We start from the raw sequence: 23,189 nt of genomic DNA, 5'->3' as shown, positions 1-23,189 counted from the left end.
ATAAGACTCAAGAGTGACCTAAAAGTTTTATGTTAACAAATCACCGGGAATCTTTGTTCCAGTAAATTCCCTTCTTTCTCTTCCTTTCCATAACTCCAGCTTGTTTCAGGCCTTGCCCACCTTTAGCTGGGCTTGATTAATAACTCTTGTACTAATTCTTCTGCTCTCTACCCTTCTCCTTGGGACCCTCCCCTATGGCTGCCCAACTGACCTTTTACATTTGATTGTGTGTGTGTGTGTGTGTGTGTGTGTGGGGTGGGGGAGTGATGGAAGTAGGGTGGTGCTGAGGCAGGGAACCTGGACCTCACATATTCAGGGCATGTTGCTCAACTGCTGACCACATTTCCAGACCCTAAGAGTAAGTTCTTGAAGTAGAACACTTCCGTATGTGACAGACTTTTCTTCCTCAAGATGCTATCTTGGCACCTAGGACCAACATCTATACTCGGCCCCACATCCATGGTCTATACTTGTCTAGTCTCATCTGCTATTTTCTTCTCAGATTTTGTGCCCCAGAACTCTGGATCTATTTGTTGTATACTCTTGTGCCTCCTTACTTGGCCCATTTATCCCTGTGCCTGGATTTCTCTCCCTAATTCTTGTCACTTCTGCTGCCTGATTTCAGGCTTTGGTTTGGGATGAGGTCTATAGTGAAGCTTTTCCTGTCTTTCCTATAAAAGCAAAGTTCCTTGATACTCACAGTTCTGTCATCACAAATATCACATTTTATTTCCTAAGTCTTGCCTAATGTTTATTAGAAAGCAACCATGTAGATAGAAACTGAATGTTTTAATCTTATATTTAAAAAAAGTCTCAACATCTCAACACCTGAATACAATTATTTTATTTCTGTGGTTTTTTTTTTCCCTCAGTCTTTCTTCACTGTAAACATAATGCTCACTTTATGCAATTCCTGCATACATATAACTTTCTATTTGATTTTTAACTTAAGTTTCTTTTCTTTAACTTTTATTTTTTAGTTTTAGGCCACATCCAATGATGCTCAGGGATTACTCCTGGCTCTGTATTCAGGAATCACTCTTGTCTGTGCTTGGCGCAACCATATGGGATGCTGGCGATCCAATCTGGGTTGGCCACATGTAAGGCAAGTGCCTTACCTGCTGTGGTCTCTCTGGCCCCTAACCTATTTTTTTTGAAATAGTTTGTCAAGTTTCTAGGTGATGTTCACAATAATTAAAGGGTTTTATAATGTTATATTAAACTGAAGGACAACAATTGGTTTACTCTTTTCACATTTAAAAAATATTCCAGGGGCTGGAGAGGTAGTACAGTGGGTAGGGCATTTGCTTGGCATGTGGTCAACCAGGCTTTGATCGTCAGCATCCTATATTGTCTCCTGAGATTGCCAGGAATTCAGAGCCGTGGGTGAGCCCTAAACACAGCTCAGTGTGGTCCCAAGCCCACACCTTATATATGTATATACACACACATGTATTTATACATATGTATATATTTATATCTCTTTAGTAAATATAGGGCTGGAGCGATAGCACAGCAGGTAGGGTGTTTTCCTTGCATGCAGCTGACCTGGGTTCGATTCCTCCATCCCTCTTGGAGAGCCCGACAAGCTACCAAGAGTATCTTGCCTGCACATCAGAGCCTGGCAAGGTACTCATGGTGTATTCAATATGCCAAAAACAGAAACAACAAGTCTCACAATGGAGACATTACTGAGGCCTGCTTGAGCAAATCGATGAGCAATGGGATGACAGTGATACAGTGATACATATATATATATATATATATATACATATATATATGTATATGAGAAAATACACATATAATGAGAAAAGTTGCGTTATTTTAATACCATTTACCGCAAGATCCAAATGGTGTGAGTCTTTAAGTGCACAACACTCCCTTCATTCACAATGTAAGAGGATTCATTACCTGGTGCAATGCTGTCTGGATTTGGGGGGCTTCGTGGGTCTGGGGTGTTGGGAGGAGTGAATGGAGCTTGCTGTGAACCCCCTTCCAGGGTGCTGCCATCCAGTTTTCCATTCTGCATTGCAAGATTGTGCTGTATTTGATCAAAAGCAAACTCTGCTTTAAAATAAAAAATGTTAGGCATGCTAATAGAAGATATCATCTGTACAAGACTCCACCTGGATATTCAGCACTTAAATACATCTCTGGTTCACTGTTTCCTGGAACCTCATAATTTACATGGTTTTATGATTGAGCCACTGAATGAAATATTCCTATTATGTATCTAAAATATTTTATGCTGGCAATACAATAAACAATAAATAATAGAGCATTATGTGCATCAGACACGGAGGGCTTTCTATCAGTTATTTAATATACTATTAAACTATTCCAGCAATGCATATCTATTTAATTTGGGGGGGCACACCCAATGGTCCTCAGGGTTTGGTCCTGGCTCTGTATTCAAGGATCATTCCTGGCATCCTCAGGTGACTGACCATACGGGATACGAGGGATAGAGCCCAGCTCAGCTGTGTGCAGGCCAGCGCCTTCCTAACCACCATACTATCACTCTGGCCCCTTATTTTTTAGGTATTTACAAATATAACTATAGACCATAGTGGCCAATAAATTATCTTTTATGTAGCTGGGAGTTAATTCGATTATTTAATATCTTTCTTTAAGCTTTAATCTGAAGTATATAGCTGTTGTGTACAGCATATAAACAAATAATTAATGAAATAAAATTACGTGGACCTGTAGAAGAAAGAATTTGAGATTTTGAGAAAATAAAATGCTTAAAGTGATGTCTTTCTCTTTAAGTTTTAGGTGACTTGCTCTGTTATTATATCTTAGTACTTATTTTGTGGCAATGATATGGCACTTTCAAAGCCATCAATTTGCATTTTAGTAGTGAAAAATAGGTATTGTAATAGATAATGTCCTTCAAAGTAGCTTTATATCTGTAATGAAACATTGTTTTAGTCAAGCAATCAGCCCATTTTTAAAAAGTACATAAAATAATCTAAATTATAAATATAAATAATCTAAATTAAATTTTCAAAAAACAACTGAATAGTATACCAAATAACTGATTCTGATCTTATTTTTGACTTCCCTAAGCACAAAATATTATGATTTCTTTTAGATTTAAGTTCTTCTAATAAAGTACCAGTTTGCGTTTTAATACTTAACTTTTTTGAACTGTGTAGACAAAAACTATTTTGCTTTTGTATCCCAATACTTACTTATGTAAAGACTATCATTTCTGGACCTGAGATGATAAAATTATGATGGAAAGAGGGCACAGAGGTCTTAGTTATTAGGTAAATTCAGGTTCTTGATGATGGGGTTTATGAGTGTATTTTGTTTAATAGGCAGCAATAAAAAATTTTAAACTTCTAGTGTAATGAGGCATTATGGAATGTATTTAGCACTTTATTTGACTTATTTCCCCCATTTTAATTGTTACTGTGATTTATAATATGATATTTATAATATGTGAATATACCTTCCTAGTGTTTAGCACGTTGAATTAGTTATTATCTCGAGTGTTTCACTGGATCGATTATATTAACATCTTTTTAAAAAATTTCTGACCCTATGTTACCTTTTTTTAGAAAAGAGGAGGATCTTGCTACTTTTTTTTAAAATTTCCACATACTTTTTCTATATTTCTTATATTTTTTCTATATTTCCATCTAAATATAGGAAATTCACATGTATTGTATATAAATATCTTTTCTAATTTCCTGACATGTGTTCATAAAGTGAATTTCACCCATACTACAAACCATTCTACTTACATTAAGATTCATAATAACAATTTTCTCCACAGGCATTTTCTTAGGGGATTAATGATGAGCTGGAAAAGCAACTCTTTCTAGCTAGCCACTAATTATCAGGAGACACCTGGTACCTCTATCACTGCAAAGTATACAAACAAAGCCTTATAATAACTGGGTAGTGACTTATTTTAGTTATAATATGAGCCTTAAATTATAGACTTCCATCATGCATGAGTCCCTTCAGGAAAACTCAGAGAGACAAATGAAATGGTGTTACTTTTCCCCCAGTTACTTGACCCTAAACAAAATAAGATGAGAGCAGTAACATGATTTATAAACCCAAAAAATTATAAACAGAGGTCTAATTTCTATTCCATGATTTCTATGACATGTCAATAGAAATAAGCTAGTTTTAGAAACATCTGTTCTGTCCTTCCCTATACATCCACAGAACAGATGTTTCAGAAATGCTCTGGACTCCCAGCAGTGCATGAAATATAGAAAGTATGTGTCAATGTTGATTTTCAGTGATGCCACCTGAAACTTATAGGATGTTGTACAATGTTAGTTTGAAAAAAAAAAAAAAACCAACACCAAAACATATGCTCCTGAGTCTAGGCCAAATACATAGTAAAAATTCTTTTTTTTTTTTTCACAGTAGGGTTATTTTTAAACCGAGTAGATTTAATTTGGTTGTATATTAGAATTACTTCTCTCCCTCAATATTATTTAAAATTTTGAGGGATTTTTAAAAGTCTCTAATAGTTATTAAGAACACATGTTTCTTTTGAGAAATATAAAAAGTGAATTTTGGGGGGCTTTACATCCTTCAGTAGCAATTAACGGAAGAGAATTCTAGCTATCATGAATAATATCTATTGATTTTTCCCCCTTAGATCCTTATTTTCTTTATTCATTTCCGTTTCCATCCATTTCCATTTGAATAAGAGAAGGAGATAGGGGTCAGGAAGAGGAAGAGGGATTAGGGGGCATGCTTACTACGTCCCCAGCTTGGGTTCCATCCCTTGCGTCGCATAGTTCCCCAAGTTTCTCTGGGAGCACCCTAGAGACCCCAAGCACTGCTGGGGGTGACTAGGCCCTGGCACTGTGGCCCAATCGGCACCCTTTCTCGGGCCCTTGCCCTGAACTCCGTTGGCTGAGAATTGCCAGTGAGGTACTGGAACTTCTGTGTAACATTCGGTAGCCTGTCCCCACCCCCAAACCAAAACCAAACAATAAAAAAACAAAACCAAAAAGAAAAAACAAAAAACTGTGGCAAAAAAGTAACTTGAAACATATAGGAACGAGGCCTTCCCCATTGTCCCGAGTGTCATACAAACGTATGTTTGCTTGAAAATTACACCTTGCCTGCTAGTGGTTGTTATGTCAGAGGAGACATGTTTGACTTGACTTTGCAAGTTTCTCTTTAGCGTGAGCTTGAACTGTGTTTATTTTTTCCTATTTTTTTAAAGAATACTTAATTTGGGAACAGACAGTACTGAGTAGCAGCAGTTGGTTTACATGGCCATCAAATGATCTCATAATTATGGTAAAATAAAATGTATGATGTATCAACTGTCACTGTCATCCCTTTGTTCATTGATTTGCTCGAGCAGGCACCAGTAACGTCTCCATTTTGAGACTTGTTACTGTTTTTGGCATATTGAACACGCCAAGGGGAGCTTGCCAGGCTCTGGCATGTGGGCGGAATACTCTCGGTAGCTTGCCGGGCTCTCTGAAAGGGGTGGAGGAATCAAAATTGGGTTGGCCTTGTGCAAGGCAATTGCCCTACCGCTGTGCTATCACTCCAGCCCCATGATGTATGAATACAAGTTAAATCATTATTTGGATCATACCTGCAGCTCAAGGAAAGCTGAGCATCTCATTGCAGAAAATGTCGTCAATAATTTAGTATGACATAAGTCATAGAGATGATTCAAGAAGGAGGTAGAAATAAACTAGCTGTGCTCTCTTTCAGTGAAATTTTATCGCTTCATCTCCAGACAATAGCTACAGTTACTTATCTTTGAGCTGTCAGTATAATATCTAAGAGACAGTAGGCATTTAATAAATATTTATCAAAGTATAAATAAATGAATGGAAATAGACCTTAGCTTAATCCTATTTCTAAAAAAACTGCCGCCATGTTAACAATGCTTGTCCCAGTTTGTAATCCAGTACCTTTAAAAAGCAAAATATTGCCAGATCTCAAGACTGAGGCTCATTATCTTTCTCAATGCTTTACTGTAAAAAGACACCTTTTTTTTTTTGAGACATTCAGATGAGAGAACATATATCCATAATGCCGGAGATTACTTTAGAGAACACTTGAGTCCATACCCTTATTTTCCAAATGAGAAAAGAGGTTTAGAAACAGCAAAGATAATTTAAAATTAACTCCAAATCCTACAGCCTGTGAGAGAGCCGGAGGCAAACACTCCTAGTTGCCAGGCCAAAGCTTCCTTTAATTACAGTAAAATCGATGTTGGTGCCAAGACCTCTAGAATTCTGAGAGCTGGCTGTCTTCTCTATTACGGAGTTGCTGAAGTCAAATCAATGCACTTCTTTGATTACAGCTCTCCTCATTTCCAAAGAAGGAAGAATACATTTCATCAGATGTTCGACTATGTTATGTAAGGCAATGGCACACGCCCTCATTGCATACGTGTTCTGAATTATTTCTCAGCATTTATTTGTTTATTCAGTTTTTTTTCTATTCATTTAATGCCCAATCTTTTAGGGATACTGAAAAATTGTCAAGATACTCATATATTTTATGTACAGCCAGCAAAGCTATGCAAGATTGTTCTCAATAATTTGAAATACTTGTGATGAGAGAAGATGTTACATTCTATTGGGGGGATGGGTGGGGAGGTTAGGCTCATACCAGGAAGTGCTCAGGGCTTACTCCTGGCTCTGTGCTTAGGAATCACTCTGGTGGTACTAAGGGAATTCTGTGTTTTGCTGGGGATTGAACCCACAAGGAAGACAAGTGCCTTGCCTGCTGTACTCTCTGCCCCCATATTCTCTTTTTGTATTTTTTAGGGGAGGTCTCCCAAAGAGTGCTCAGAGGGCCCAGGGGTCACTCTCAGATAAACTCCTGGGAATCTCTTGGGCCAGGGTTTGATGCTAGGGCCCGAAAATGCATTGCTGCTCAATCTTATTTCGTTCTTAAAGATGTTTCAAAATTTAAGTTAGTTAGTTTTTGCAGTGCCAGGAACAAACCAGGGGGCTCACACATGCATGACAACTGTTTTTTCACTGAGCCGGGTTCCCCGGCCCTGCAGGACATATCAATCTCCCTGTGCCTTCCTCCAGAAGCGTGGTGAAAGAATGACTCTGAAAGATGGAAAGGTCAGTTATGAAAACCTCCATTAAAATTTAGCCAGACGTCTAGACTTCTAGATAACTTTTCAAAGGCTTCCTTAAGCCACCTTATTTCATATTATTCCTTAAAGCTGTTACCCCCATGGTTGCTATGGAAAGAATATGATTATGTAATCAGACTGTCAGAAGGGATAAAGATTATTTTTGGCTCATACTGTATTAGCCACAGACTCTTTTGATAAGAGGATACTGGGCACCATTATAGAGTAATATTACATTTATTCATGTTTTCAAGTAGAAATTCTTCCTTCAGAAATGGAAAGACAGAACCAGGGAGATGGTACAGGAATTGATCCTTGGCTCCATCCCAGCAACACACGGATCCCCAAGCACCTCTGGGCGTGGCCCCAGTGACTTCCTGAGCTTTACCAGGTGTGGCCCTGGTGGCCTCCAGCCTGTAGGACTGACTAGCACACACCCTGGGGGCCTCCTGTTGAGCCACCAACCTGCTTGGCCAAGAATCCCTGGGAATGGCCCTGCGACCCCACCCACCCCAGAGCTGTTTGGGAGGCCCTTCCCCCACGCCAGTTTTTCAAAAAGTGAAGATAGTTGAATAAAATTGTATGTCTGACTGATTTCATGATTCGAACTAGCTTCAATTCATTGATGTTGGATGGTCATTATTGAGAGATAAAAGAAAGACTAAATTAGGGGCCGGAGCGATAGCACAGCGGGTAGGGCGTTTGCCTTGCACCCGGCTGACACGGGTTCAATCCCCGGCATCTCATATGGTCCCCTAAGCACTGCCAGGAGCAATTCCTGAGTGCAAAGCCAGGAGTAACCCCTGAGCATTGCTGGGTGTGACCCAAAAAGCAAAAAAAAAAAAAAAGACTAAATTAAATATCTTTTCAACATTATTAATCAGAAAGATAACGAGGACAATAGAAAAGTTGGGAATGGATCCATCTGTAATGTCTGCGGTTGTAGATATTCTATGACATGTTTTTATTTATGGGCTTGGGGTTTGGAGACATACCCATAGGTTCTCAGAGCTGACTCCTGACTCTGCTTGAGAATCACGTCTGGCAGCGTGTGGGGAAGCATCTGGAGAGAACTGGGACCAGCCACATGCCAGGCAAGCAATGTACTCTCTGGACTATCTCTCTAGCCCCTCTATGTTTTAATAGTTACAGCAAGAGAGCTCTGTAGCATTGCACTGTAGCATTGTCATCCTGTTGTTCATCAATTTGCTCGAGCAGGCACTAGTAACGTCTCCATTGTAAGACTTGTTACTGTTTTTGGCATATCAAATATGCCATGGGTAGCTTGCCAGACTCTACGTGCGGGTGGGATACTCTCGGTAGTTTGCAGGGCTCTCCGAGAGGGATGAAGGAATCAAACCCGGGTCGGCTGCGTGCAAGGCAAACGCCCTACCCCCTGTGCTATCGCTCCAGTCCAACAAGAGAACTCAGTGGAATCCATCTGGCTGCAAAGAGCAGAGCTGTGCATTCAGAACAACTTGCTAGCAATGGCAGCTGGTCACTTTTCAGGCCTCAATTTGCAAGGAAACATCTAGACTTTTCATAGCTGTAGGAAGAAACTTCCAGCAAACAAAACACATTTATTGGAATCCCCAAGGTTTCAAGTTTGGAGCCAATACAGTATCTCTTTTTGACTTCCTGCCTGGTATTTTATTTTTAAAGCCATTTCCCAGGGTGAGTCGTTTTGCTCCTGTAAACGTCTTCCTCTGCAATCTCTCTGAGGGATGTGAGCCAATGAACTGCTGTGGCAGGGGAGAGAGCACGGGCCTAGCAAGGCGCTGAGTGGGCTCTCAGCACAGCTGGGCCCCGCCCCAGGTACCACCGCGTGGGGCCTCTATCAACGAAACGAAAATGAGAAATAAATGAATGGCATACCAATTCAGTACCTAACAGGTAGTCTAACTGGTTAATTTGTTTAGTAACTTGAGGGGAATTGTTGCTCAAAGAAATTTGCCTGATTTTTAACAACACAAACATTTTGTTGTTCATCAGTTACAGACTGCCCTATGCCATGTAGAGAAAGTGCAGCAAGCCAGCTGTGTCTGTCAATTCCACACACAGTTCAGTGCAGGGATATACTTGGAACCTCAAAATGCTTATTCTTTGTGCCGTGCTCTGATCTTTGGAAATATTTCCGTTCCAAACATTTAACAAGGGGTGATTAGATAGATTATGGAGACTTTTAATCCCACCGCTTCCCGCCCCGTTCCCTCCTCCCAGCAGAACAGAACAGTTCTACACGCTACGGGCTGACAAGGTCTCATGGAGCTCAAAAGATACTCAGATCATTCACAATGCTGCTTCTGTGGACACACCTCCACTGTTCATTATCACCAAAGAAATTCGAGCAGGATCAACAAAGAAATGTAGAGCACTTGTTGGGGAATCTAATGGTAAGACAGATCTGGAAACGCTGCTGCCACGCAAGTGCCACGCAAGTACCCCCCAGGCAAGTGTCTACTTACGTTCATTTGCATTTTGGATTCATACTGGAAGTTTTCGAATGTGTACTTGTCAGACCTTCTTTGCCGCATCTTAAATAACCTGGCACCACGGTTACTGAGGTGGGACAACTCTTCCAACATGATGTCTCTGGGGACGCTGACCTTTTTGCCGAGGTTCATGCCATCTACACCTGCAAAACAATATTCATGCACCTGAAAACATCAAAGGAACCATTATTTAAAAATCCCTTTTGCTAAATCCCATCATTTAGGGCCTGTTCAATATGCATGCGGTGATCCAGTTCCGGAGTTATTTATTTGTACTACTTTGAATTGAGTTCTGGCTTCACTACTTTCTATCTGTAGGATCATCGATGTATTCTCTATTTTATTCTAAACCTCAATTTTTCAATCTCTAAAGTGGGACTGATACTAAGTATAATACCCATCACATAGCCATATGCAAGGGTGACATAAAATATGTCATATAAAGAAATTGGTTTGTACATGGCATGTAGAAAGAATGTATGAACAGTGCAGTGATCTCTTGCTGCTGTGAACTGCTGTTCGATGCACAGCAAGGAAAACTGGGTCTCTTTATGACAAAGATTATTCTGACTGAGATAATATTCCTTGAGGATGTGACAAATCAATGCCAAGAATTAGACTTTTTGAGATGTTTGGGGGAGAAAAACACAAAAGAATTACATGTTAATTTTTTTCACTTTTTTTTGGAAAAAGAAAATAATCTTATTTTCATAGGTTGATGGTACATGAAGAGGCACCACATTGATTATAAAAATTATAATACCAAAACTTCTGCTTCTAGAAATATAATTTAGATATACTTTTCTTTTTTTTTGCTTCTTTTTGGGGGTCACACCCAGCGATGCACAGGGGACACTCCTGGCTCTGCACTCAGGAATTACCCCTGGCGGTGCTCAGGGGACCATATGGGATGCTGGGAATCGAACCCGGGTCGGCCGCGTGCAAGTCAAACGCCCTACCCGCTGTGCTATCACTCCAGCCCCTACTTTTTACTGTATGTCTATTAACTATAAGTAAAAGGCCTGAAAGTTATGTATGAAATAAACATAAGAGACACTGAAAGGTGGGGTGTTGAAGGTAGACCAGCCAGGGGACTCAGGAAGGAACTATGGAGTTACATAGCAAGAATTCTCTGAATCTTTCTTCATTATTTTGGCCTCATTTTGCTTAGATCCAGATCTAGATGCAAACAATTCAGAAACTCCAACAGGTGCAAACAAGAACTCCAACAAAAACCAGTGTTTTCTAGCCCAAACTAGGACACACTGTGCCTTTGGGCGTTGGTTTCTCTTACTTAGTGGAAAACTGCAGATTTGCCTCTGTGCTATCTTAACAGCTCATCACCTCAGATTGAAGAAAACCAAGGAATGGATGGATGACCATGCCTTGAACATTTACGTATTGCAGTATATCTGGGTTTCTATAGAGTTCCATGGATATGGTATTTTAAAATAAGTAAAAACACAGAGAGAAGTGAGGAGTGTGTTAATGAGTGGCATAAATCTCTCAACTCTCTGTATCCATGGTAATATATTCTGGTTGTAGACAGGACTATGGTTATGCAAGATTTGGTGAAAATTGAGGAAGGGCCTACAAGATAGTTCTGTACTATTTCTTACAGGGGATGTGAACTACAACCATTTCAAAAGTGGAAGTTTAATGAAAGGCTATCCAGCCACTAGAAGATATGGATGAGCCTTCAGTGCCCACTGCTAAGATTTCAACCTGTAAAGGCATCAATGGTACCATTCTAAATATGGCATTCTAGAAAAGACGAAAAGATAAAAAACAAACAAACACCAACTTGGAAGACAGTAAAAAGAGTAGTGGTTGCCAGGGCCTTGGGGGATAAGGTGGGAGGTATATAGAGGTAGAGACATGATTTTTAGGGCAGTAAGACTATTCAGAATGATTTTGGAAGAGTGGATGCATTTTGCAGAACTCACAGAATGTGCACCCTGAAAAGTGAACTCTAATGCAAAATAGGGACTTCAGTTCCTCACTTAGTGTCTTTTATGGGGCACATAGTAATGGTCTGTGGGTATGGATTTACCAACCGTGATAAGTATGCCCCACAAATGCAAACTGTTAGCAATTAGGGGAAGTGTGCTGGAAGGAGAGGGTATATGGGAACACGGCCTCCTTCCTGCTCACTTTTTCTCTTGACCTCAAGCTTCCCTAAAAGTAATCATTTACACACTAAATTAAAATGTTTCATAATCCTTCCTAAAATAATTCAAAGGAGCTTTGTTTGACTCTGCAGTGTGAAAAAAAAAATGGCCCCCAGAGACGGCAGAGTCTGTGCAAGAGGAATCAGAGGCCTGAAGCAGAGTGGATGAGATTTTCAGGCCAGATCTGCCGAGTTCTCTGGGCACTTACCCACCTTTGTTTATTTTGCAAGTGTTTATAGTTTCTGTTACTGGATGTTTGGAACAGGAAAGGAGGAGCTGAGTTATTTTTCAGTATGTCTCTGAATACATTCCTCAGTATACTAGACGGTGCCATGGGGTGGGATATTTCAGTTTTTGGATGCTGAAATCAAAATAGCAAGTTCCGTTTCAGTCACAAACGACAGAAGCAGCACAGAATTTTGTGCGTGACAATTTAGTGCAATTCTAGAGCTTGGGCAAATCCTTCTTTGAATGTTTCTTAAAATAGCAATGCAAGCGAGGGCGAAAAGAGAATTAGTAAAATATTAATATGTAAAGCTGAAATCTACAAAGGTTTATCTTCTACACAGACCTATTCTGTCTTATGTGATTATGTTACAAACAATATTTTGAAACATTTCAGTTTTCCCTAAAAAATCTATTTCAAGGAACCGTTTGAGGAAATAAGAAATGTCTCCCCAAAGCAGTCACTAGAAAACGCAAAAAAGGGCCGAGAGGAATAGTGCATAAAATAATAGTGGTTTAGCGTCTCTGCCTGGTAAGCATGTGGTCATGGCCTTAAGTCCCAAGTGTCCTATATGCTCGAGGCACCATCCTGGCATCCCTGTGGTCTGCGATCCCCAGGATCATAGGCAATTTCTGGCTGTATTCCCAGCACCAGAGAAAGGGGCATGGCCTGCAGTGAGCAACACAACTAAAACGATGCACGAATGCTGTGGCCCAGCAGTGCCATCCTTGGAGAAGATCTGTGTGAGACTGCAGAGAGCACCACACTGGGAGCCCGTGCGAGTCCCAGCACACATGTGTGCCAGACCACAGCTGAAAAAAAAAAACAACCGCAAACCTCTGTGAGTATCAGAGCCAGGAGTGCAAGCACTGAAGCCCGATGTGTGACTTGCGTGACCACAGAGCCAGGTCTGTGCGTACTGTTCCGTGGTCGGCACAGCACTTGCAGCCTGTACAACAGCGATGATGAGAAGAGGGACTAAAAATAATAATAATAATACAGCGACAATGCTGACATGGCCATTTTAGGTATGTTTCTGTTTGGGGGCCACACCCTGAGGTGCTCAGGGCTTACTTCTAACTCTGTGCTCAAGAATCACTCCTGGCGGGACTGGAGGGGCCGTATGTGGAACGTGGGTCACCACTGCAAAGCCACCGTACCCACAGTGCTAGTCCCACGTTTTTGTTTTAACCTTCTTTGTAGTAACGCAATGCTTATCCTTGGCATTAATACTTAAAAAGATTTTATATAGGCCCAACAGGGATGTAACTTTTCTCTTCCCACTCATTTCTGTTGCCAGTTTGAATCAGAGTCAAATCAAAACAGAGGTGCTAGGAAAAGAAGTAGCATGTTATTATGTCAATTTCCATAATCCCTAAATTTCAAGCTATATCATAAATTTAGTTGTTGGGCATCAAAACAAGAATTGGAGCAAACATTCCTATCTCATTTTCCTTGCGAATGGGCCCCAACTTAAGCTAGCACCAGCAATTTCCCTCCAAGAAGGATGTGACTTAAGTGAATTCCTCTCCTCTGACCCCTAAGGTTCACAATGGCCTTCTGGGGTGTGTTTGACGGGAATTACTCACCTCTGTGATTGATTCAAGAACAGGTATGTGACCCGACTTAGGCCAACCAAAGAGACTGTCAGGGCTTTGCAAATGTTGCGTGGATGATGCTTTTTTTTCTCCTGTGATAGATATACATGGAAGTATATTGCCCAAGAAATTGTAGTCAAGTGGTAGGCAGAAAGCCAGAGAGATGGTCCAGACCTCTGGGGAATGAGAGCAGGGACAGAGGCAGGCAGACATGTGCCCTTGCTGTATATTTGAGCTGATGAAGCCAAACCAGTCAGTCCCCCTCTGAACTTTTTGGTTGTATCAGCCTCTAAGTTCTCTTATTGCTTAGGCTAGTTGATTGCTGTCTTCCTGTTTTCGATGAAAAGTGTGGTGAGTTATTTTTTTCAGATCTTTGTCTCATGGATGCAAGCCTCAAAAGCTTATTATTAAAATTCGTACCGTAAGGAAGAACATGGAACTCTAGCCTCGAAGCCCAGAAGAGGAAAAAGAAGAGGAGAGAGAAGAAAGCTGAAATATGGAACATGGTGTGCCTCGGGTATGCACAGTAAGGGGCTAGTCTGAATACTTTGCATGTGAGAGGCTCAGGCTTGGGCCCTGGCAGCAAATGGTGTTCTGAACCTCCCTAGAAGTGACCCTCAAACGCCATGCTGGGAGTTAACCCTGACCACCTATGGGTGTGGATGAAAAAACAAAATAAAAGGGAGTGAGAAGCAGATCATATTTCACTGCATTGTTGTCTCACACTGGTATTACTGCCTTTTCAGCATATCAGCATATTAAAAAATGTGCAAATCATATTTCTAGACACACTTCCAACTGATGTCATTAATAGTGATTCGTTTAAACTCAAAAGAATTTGTAAAGAGTAATCTACTTTGATAGGTAGATTTCTGGGCATTTGGGACCACACTTAGCAGTGTGGCTTGGAATGAACTGACCCCAGACCTCCTGCATGCTAAGAACATATTCAGGTACTTGAGTCATTGCTCTGGTTCCAATAGTTATTTTTTTATTAATCCATAATAACTAAAAAGAGATGTAAATTTAAAATTTTCTGTCCAATGTCAAATCAATATGTCTACCAAAAGGGCTGGGAAGATAGTATATAGGAGTAAGGTGATTGCCTTGCACTGCGCTGATGCCAGTTTGATATTCATCCCTATATCTGGTATCCCCCAAAACCATCAGGAATGATGGATGAATACCACTAGGGGTGATCACAAAACAAAACAGATGAGCAAACAAAAAATTTTTCACCGAAAGAATCCACAACCTGGCAGAAATATGAAACAGCTGCTACCAGTATTCTTCCCCAGTTTGGCTGCAAATATTGCAGAGTAAAATTAAGATTTAACATTTTACATTCTAAAGTTTAAATATTTTGATGTTTGAGTAGGCTTTCCTTTATGGAGACAAATGACTGTGATTCTTAGAAACCAAGTGTGAACTCACATTTCCTCAGGAGGAAAATCAGTAACCTTTGAAAATGTGATTCATCCCATTTTTGTAATTTTTTCATGTATTTAATAGGAGTTACTTGCAACTCAGATCCAGTGGTAACTGGGCCACATCCAGGAGTGCTGGGCTGAAGGGTGTCAGGCATACCAGCACATTAGAGAATGCACAAGTCATATTTCTAGGCACACTTTCCACCTGATGTCATTAATAGTGATTCGTTTCCATTTACTCAAAAGAATTTGTAAAGAGTAACCTATTTTGCTAGGTTGATTTTTGGGCATTTGGGCCCCAACTTAGCAGTGCTTAGTGATTAAATACCAGGGATAAAACTTGGGGCTTCGCACATGCCAGATACAAACTCAACCAATTTTTGAGTGATTCTCCCACCCCCAGTTCCGTTGTCAATCCTCATTTCAGTGCAAATATGTTTGAGCAGACACTGAACTTAACGTCCTTCAAAAGAAAACCTCACCTCCACTCCCCATCCACTTATTTCAAAAAATGAATATCCTGAAACTTAGTCAACAAAGATTTATGCATGCATAGGTCATTTGGTGCATATTTAGTGAAATCACTGAATTTTCATCATTTTTATAGTTACTCACTTGCACATAATCATAGCAAGACAAAAGAACTTGTAAAACAGTTGCCCTGGGGGATGCAGAGATAGCACAAGAGTGAAGATGTTTGCTTTGCACACCTGTTGCATCCCTGCATTGCATATGATCCCCTGAACATGACCAGGAGTGACCCCGGAGCACTGGGTGTGGCCTGAACCCCCTCATCTTTGCCTTCCCCCAAACAAGCTGTTGCTTTATGGTTCCCAGGTAAATCTAATTCTGGTAAAATAGGCATAAGTCCGGAAGTGAGCAGTGAGCAGGGTGAGGCTGATTTTCCTTAGAGCAGTCTACCCTGGACACTCACAAGCCTGGTTGAGGCAAAGAGATTTTTTTCCCCTACCCTTGCACTGGATTCTCCATTGTATTTAGAGAATTGGCCCAGTCAGATTGAATAATAGGTCTTAAAACATGTATGACTAAAGAATGCACCATGCACATGTACACAGTAGGTGAAAAATCACAGTCCACACACTACTTCCCCCAAAATACTTACAACTGATACAAAGTTTATTAATACTGTCCTCTAGGTTTAAAAGTTAATTTTGAAACCCCCACTGGGAACATTTTCCTATTTCACATCTCTTTGCCTTGACTTGTGTTGTAGGATTATTTTGTGAGGTTTTCCAAAAATGTTCTCCTAATTAAAATATTGTCATTTCATAGTTGTCTGACTCTATAAGAAGTTAAGGAATGAGAGTACATCAATACATTAAATGGAATAAAGAGAAACACACAAATGCAAAATCATCTAGTACATGATGTATGTCTAGGCACACACGAGTGTAAAAATGAATGCAACAGAGGAAAGTATCATGATGGACCGGTACAATCAGAATTGAACACGGAAGTCTTAAACTTGGATCTAAGCTGGAGTTTAGCCTCATCTCTCTTCCTGAGCCTTATCTGAAGTTTCAAATCTGTGCATGTTGGGGCCAAAGAGATAGGACACTGGGTAAGGTGCTTGCCTCGCACACAGCTGACCGGATTCTTGCCAATGTGGTCCCTAAGCACAGAGCCAAGAGTAAGGCCTGAGAACCTTTGAGCATGACCCCCCAACTCCAAAAACTAACTAACTAAATAAATAAATAAATGAAAAGAAAAACTCAAAACTCTGTGAATGCTCAGAAAATGTATGAATTCACAAGATATTATTATACACCAAAAATATATTTTGACATATGCTGGGAATCAAATCCAGGATCTCACATATCTAAGATAAATTCTATCACTGAGTCCTGGGTCATATACACTAACATTTTGTATTGGTGAAGGGGGTATTGGGTCGAACCTGGTGGTGTTCAGGACTTATTCCTAGCTCTACACTCAGGGATCACTCCTGGTGGGCTCAGGGAACCACTTTGAGTGCCAAGGACTGAATCTGAGCCAGCTACATGCTAGGCAAGTACCTTACCCACTGTACTATAGCTGTAGCCCATAAACTAATTTTTAAAAACAGTTTGCTTTATCTTGGGCTTCTTGAGAAGGCTAATGTGAAAATAAATAAATATGTACTTTAAAGCATTAGAATGTAGCACTGCACTGTAGCACTGTCGTCCTGTTGTTCATCAATTTGCTTGAGTAGGTACCAGTAATGTCTCCATTGTGAGATTTGCTACTGTTTTTGGCATATCGAATACGCCAAGAGGAGCTTGTCAGGCTCTGCCATGTGGGCAGGATACTCTCCGTAGCTCGTTGGGCTCTCTGAGATGGATGGAGGAATCAAACCCGGGTTGGCCATGTGCAAGGCAAACACCCTACCCGCTGTGCTATCACTTAGACTACATCAGAATAATTTTTTTTGTTTCCTCATGTTTTACATTTGATCAATGGTATTTACTTAGTTATCTTTGGGCTATACCTGGTGGTGCTTTGGACTACTCCTGGCTCTGTGCCTAGTGATCTCTCCTGGCTGTGCTTGGGGTATCACGCAGCACTAGTAATTGAGCCAGGGCCTCCTGCATGCAGAGCATGAACTCAGCCCATTGAACTCTGGCTCAGGGTCCTGGATCTATGGCATTTAATTCCTGGTGTCCTAATTTTGATTTTAATGGCACAATTAATTGCAACATAAGATAGGCCTCTAAGGAAAAGTCAAAGGCCTTCACATAACTTTCCATCTGAAGTGAGATATTCCCCACTCTACTTTTTCGAGTACCCCCTTAATTTATGTCAATATTACCATAGCCTTTGTTAGGGGTGGAGAAACTCAAATACACTGCAGTTTGACACGTGGTGCCTATAGCTCTGAATCAGAGGCATGGCATTTTAGATTCCGGAATATCAGCAAATGCACCCACCTCACTGGTACACTAACTGCGATAGCATTTCCAGGGCCTGGGCTTCCTCTTTGCAAGAACTCAAAGCTAAACTCCCAGACACTTTCTGTCCAATCCTCTTTGGTGTTCTGGGCAGATCTGTTTACATGAGGGGGGAAAGGATAAACAAGCACACACATACACAGAACAAAGCCCAAGCAGAGTCCAGGTGAGACCTTCCCGGACCCGAGAGCCCAAGGACTCCCTGCCCCCCTAGTTATGGAGCTCTTTCTCTGAACCGGTTCAGTACCTGCAGTTACTCAAGGCCAGACCATCAGACTTCCGGTCTGCCTGTTTGTTTAATGGAATTTTCATCCCAATTGCTTTCCCCATCATTTCTGGGTGGAATCCAGTTGCTTTAGCCTGCTCTTCCTTGTTCTTTCCTTATAATCTCCACCTCAGTGGCTCTTTATCAAAAGCTTTTTCCTCTCCTCATCAGACTCCTTTCCCCCACCATCTTCAATATTCTAATCTCAACTGAGTTCCCGAGTGAGAAAGGAACATGATTACTAGTAGAGAATGTGGAGACAGCGGTAACCAACACTGTGTGGGGAGAGCATTGGAGTTACTGCAAGTCATTATGTCTTTGCCCGCACACCTAATTCATGGACAGATAATGCCAAAATACATCTGTTGGGGGTGTCTGGATTTAGGATAACCATTGTTAGAAGGTAGTGCAAAGGTTCTAATACACAGAGGTGGTCACAATAATACACAAGACTGCTAATACCAAGAGTGCAATCATTTCTGATGTTGATGATAGATGAAGATCATCAATTGGAAAGTAGCAATGAACATAGGCATACCTTTTATTCAGGTAACACTGAACAAAATGATACCTTTTATTGATGATTTCTTGGAAGTGTAGCATATTTGCTCCTGGCACCTAATGGAATACAAAATCACAGTGAAGCTATAATGAAGAATAACTTGGGGGATAGTCAGTGGAGGCTCAATATCTTGCTTCACCTAGATATTTATTCGCTTCATCCAGTGCTATGTATTTTAGTCTGTATGGGTAGAATTTCTTAGTAATTCCAGGTCATTGACCCTTCAGATAAAATAAGTTTTCTGAGGTAAAAATCTGCCCTTTTGATTATTATATTTTCCTACTGAGTCATCTCAAAGACTCGCCAGCTGGAGTCCCTTCCCCCACTCCCCCGAATTTCCCTCAAGCAAGAAGTGGACTAAGATACCAGTTCAGTCAGCCACCGATCCTATCGCCTACTCCCCCAGGCTCAATGCTTCTAAAAGTGATAGAAAAAGGGAATTCTAATAAAATTAAAAATCCTGATTCACAAAGGGAGGGAGGTAGAAGAAGGACTTTGAAATTGCTTTTTTTCTTTTCCATTTTTCTAAAGGACAATTTAATCCGAATGTCACTTATTTGCTTACCATTGAGATTGTGTCAGCTCAATGACACAATCTATGTCAAATTACCTAGGTTTTTAAATGTCTGTAGGATTATTCTGCCACAGAAGTTTCTCTGTGCTCTATGCATTATATCTGCAGGCCTAGGGGAAAGAAACAGATTCTTCTCTAGCTCCATTTCCAAATAATAAAGTTCTCTATGAGATGTCTGAGGAAATAAGAACAGGAAAGTACCGAGGCAATTTCATAAAGTACCAGGGCTATTTTATCTGGGATGAGTTAAGAAAGACTCCGTGATTGTCCCTACGCTATCTGAAATACTCGACCTCCGAACAAGGACAAGGCATGTGACTCCACTGAGGGGGGCTGGAAACCTCCCCGTGACCTGAGAGGCAGGACTCTAGTGGGTCTGAAGGGTCCGGAACTACCAGAGATGAGAGAGGTTGTGAGAGATTCCCTCTCCTTCTTGCAATAGAATTTCTTTTGATTCTGCTTCATTCCAACTCATTTAAAACTATTTATAGGCATCCAAGAAGTAGAAACAAGAAAAAAGTTTCACCCTTGAAAGTCTACCCAGGTCTGACACGACAGAATCCAACACACAATTGACACGGGAACATATTAAGCAGAACACTGATTTGTGATTGTCATCTACTGAGAAAAATGGTAAACTTATCCCAGGTAGAACTTGAAGATCAGAGTTTCAAACTAAACTAAGCTTATTGGTCTGACTGAATAGGACAGTTTCAAGCAAGCTACCCAATGCAGGAAAGCAAGACACATAAAAAGTATGAGAAGTGGGGCTGGAGTGATAGCACAGCGGATAGGGCGTTTGCCTTGCACGCGGCCGACACGGGTTTGAATCCCAGCATCCCATATGGTCTCCTGAGCACAGCCAGGGGTGATTCCTGAGTGCAGAGCCAGGAGTGACCCCTGTGCATCGCCGGGTGTGACCCAAAAAGCAAAAAAACCAAAAAAGTCTGAGAAGCATGAATTTTCAAACTTTGGTTAGGTATCAATTCAGTTCTGATGATGTAGGCTTATTGACACGTGATCCCAAGCTAGTGCGACATTGGAGTAAAACATCGGGCCCTCTGTTGGTTCCTGTATGGGAACTTTGGATGACAGAAAATGAAAAATAAACACTTGACAACAAGATCTTTGGATATGATGGCTTTGCCTGCGGGGGGACCATCAAAAGCAAGCTCTGGTTCCTGTTCAACTGGCTTTAAGAAAGGTGAAATTTGAAAATGTGTTTAACTGCTATCCCTAGCTGCCTGCACCAGGCATCAGACCTCTTCAGCTCAATATTGTCCAGGTGAAAGGTTACATTCCTTGTTAATGAAGAACTAAGGAGACATCCTGAAAAGTCCATGAACATATGGAATGGCTTGGCAACACTTAAAAGGGTCTGGGAGATTCAACTTATTTCCTCTCAAGATTGGTGCAGTTTACTCCTGAGCAATGTCAAATAACAAAGCAATGTTGAAAGCATTGCTTTCTAGAGGTATTTGTGAGAATTTAAGACAAGGAGAGAATGCCATATCTTGCATCTCATTTACATAAAAAAATACAGGACATCTACCTTGAGACTGCAAGAATGTTCTATCACCCTCTCTCCCTAGAAAGTATAAATGAAAGCATATTTCCACCCAAAATATCTTGGAAAGTCAAATAGTAAATAAGACACTAATTTTAGAGTTAAAGGTACTTGGCACAAATATGAATTCCAATTAAGTAATAGTTTCCTTCAGAGAAAAAAGGGGTAACACAGCCTAATTTGAATGCTCTATGGTGATAAAAGCTTAAAAGAAAATCAATATAGAACACATGGGATGGACAATGGAGACAAGATGATATGAAATCTGGTTGAAAAAAATAATGAAGAGTGACGATTAACTTATAACATGAAACGTGAAAGGCAAGCCAGGCAGAATGTACATCAGCTGTCAGATTGCTTCATTCCTTTAGAGCAGTTGTTCCTCTGAAAATAGCTTCCAAATGAGAAAGGATGACTAAAAAAGATTAGTTACCATAGGCGCTTCTTTCTACGCCTCCCAGGGCTCCAGGGCTGTTAGGACAGAACAGCAAGAACGTAAGGCAAATTCTAGAATCTGAAACAGCGGGCAGGGTCTCTGTTAGTCCTAAGCTACGTTCATGCCATGCAGGGTATTTTCTTGGTACCATTTCCATGGATCTCCCTCATGATCGCTGATGCTTGCTGCTTTCTCTGCTTCACCATGCTATGATGTGAGAGCATGACTCTTCGTGCCCTGTTCAAAACAAAGGAACGTTATTGAGGCAAAATGAAGAGCTCATTTGGAGTGTTTAATGGCTCTCCTTATTGAAAGAAGGCATATTTGTTCTTTAAGATGTCATTGTTGCTTGGGACTGAGACACTCTCACTGGCATTCCCTATCTGGGGAGAGAGCCTGGCATTCAGGGACGGGCAATGTCCGAGTGAGCAGAGGCTGATACCCACTGTGCCAGACCCCGTCTTATCTAACGCCCTGGTACCACGATCATCAAGCAGTGAGAAAGAATGACAGAGCTGGCTGCTCTCCCCTCCCTCGCTCTTTCTCACAGCTTACTTCACTCTGTTCTGTTTCCTCACTGGCCTTCCTGGACACCAACCTCTCCAGACCCCGATTCCAGCACACTGTAAGAATGAGGAAAGAACCCCAGATTCAACCAGAACTCTTAGGTGATGACATTTTACTACTGGCATCAACAGCTGTCTGTTAAAGCAAAGAATGCCCATGAATGAGTCACAGCTCTGAACTGCCTTGGACAACTGACTAATAAAACATTTGAGGAGGCGGTCGACTCACCTTTGTCTCTGAGCTGTGCTTTGCAGCAGGGAGGCGTCCCGATTTGTGGCAGAAGGACTGAAGATGGGGTTGGGATGGCACTTGTGCTGGATGGTTCTTATCCCTGAGCCTGGGACGGCATGGTCCCTAGCTCTGACTCAAACTGGGGATTGAGCCTTTCTGAAGAGACTGGCATCCAGCTGACATCAACAGACTATATATAGCTCCAAATACTTCAGCTACTCATATCTTCCTGGCGAAAGGGAGGAACGAAGCAAGATTACGTTCTCTCCATTGTGTCGCCAGCTTGCGCCGTGGGTGAATGAACTTGCAGAACGTTTTCAGGAATCCCCTGCACATTGGAGAGAGAGTCACCCAAGAGTGAGGGGTGCCACATGGAGGGCCGTCACTCACTCTGAGGCTATGTCTTCAGGGGAGTGTGCAGGGACATTTTCATGAATGGGAACCAAATGAGAGGCTATTACCCGTTCAAGTGAAATGACGAACAATAATATCTATGGGGTTTCTCAGAAGAAGGGACCAATGGAGTTGTGACATCCCTTAAGGAGTGAGAAATTATGCTAGGTTCAGAAAAAAAAAAGGTGATATTTAAACAGTTGGGGTGTCCTTTGGGATGGATGTTCGAGGGAGCATCATGGAGCCTAAGCTCATAATGGGCTCATGATTTCATAGAGAACAGTGTCTATAATGTAGATCTCTGGCGATGTGGAGCGGGGAGACGCTGATGGGAAGAAGAATGGGATTGGGGGTTGGAAGGTTGGACCCTGAGGGACTCCTTGCTGCTCTTGGAGCTCAGAAGTTTGTTCCCCTTTCTGGATTTTTCCCTTGACTATGTCCTCTTCCTGGACCACGGTTTCTTCCAACACACATGGCTCCTTCTAGAGAATATTTAGGATTCTGCTCATCTTTCCCGTTATCCTCACACCCTTTCCCAGTCAACATCCCACGTGAGCGGCTGAGCACGACCAAGTGTGACACCCCCCCACCTCAAACAAAAAAAATCAAATCAACCTATAGAAG

The 23,189-nt window shown here is 41.3% G+C and overlaps 1 protein-coding gene across 2 annotated transcripts in view; it reads right to left on the bottom strand.

Annotated features, from left to right (window-relative positions):
- Nucleotides 1–22,317, bottom strand: part of MYOZ2 (myozenin 2) — a 31,962-nt gene extending 9,645 nt beyond the window's left edge. The window contains exons 1-5 of one of the 2 annotated variants that reach the window (XM_055142932.1): nucleotides 22,170–22,317; nucleotides 21,523–21,611; nucleotides 21,372–21,409; nucleotides 9,571–9,740; nucleotides 1,912–2,041 (exon numbers count right to left, since the gene is read on the bottom strand). In XM_055142932.1, the coding sequence (XP_054998907.1) occupies nucleotides 1,912–2,041; nucleotides 9,571–9,729 (289 nt within the window). In that variant the 5' untranslated portion in view covers nucleotides 9,730–9,740; nucleotides 21,372–21,409; nucleotides 21,523–21,611; nucleotides 22,170–22,317. The remainder of the gene's footprint in view (nucleotides 1–1,911; nucleotides 2,042–9,570; nucleotides 9,741–21,371; nucleotides 21,410–21,522; nucleotides 21,612–22,169) is intronic. The other variant, XM_004612724.2, reaches the window with a different exon arrangement.
- Between the last annotated feature and the right edge of the window lie 872 nt (nucleotides 22,318–23,189).

This window comes from Sorex araneus, chromosome 6 (genome assembly GCF_027595985.1).
Source record: "Sorex araneus isolate mSorAra2 chromosome 6, mSorAra2.pri, whole genome shotgun sequence".
Lineage (NCBI taxonomy): Eukaryota > Metazoa > Chordata > Mammalia > Eulipotyphla > Soricidae > Sorex > Sorex araneus.
Note: the sequence above shows the minus strand (reverse complement) of the source record. Positions and strands in the feature narration are given on the sequence as shown.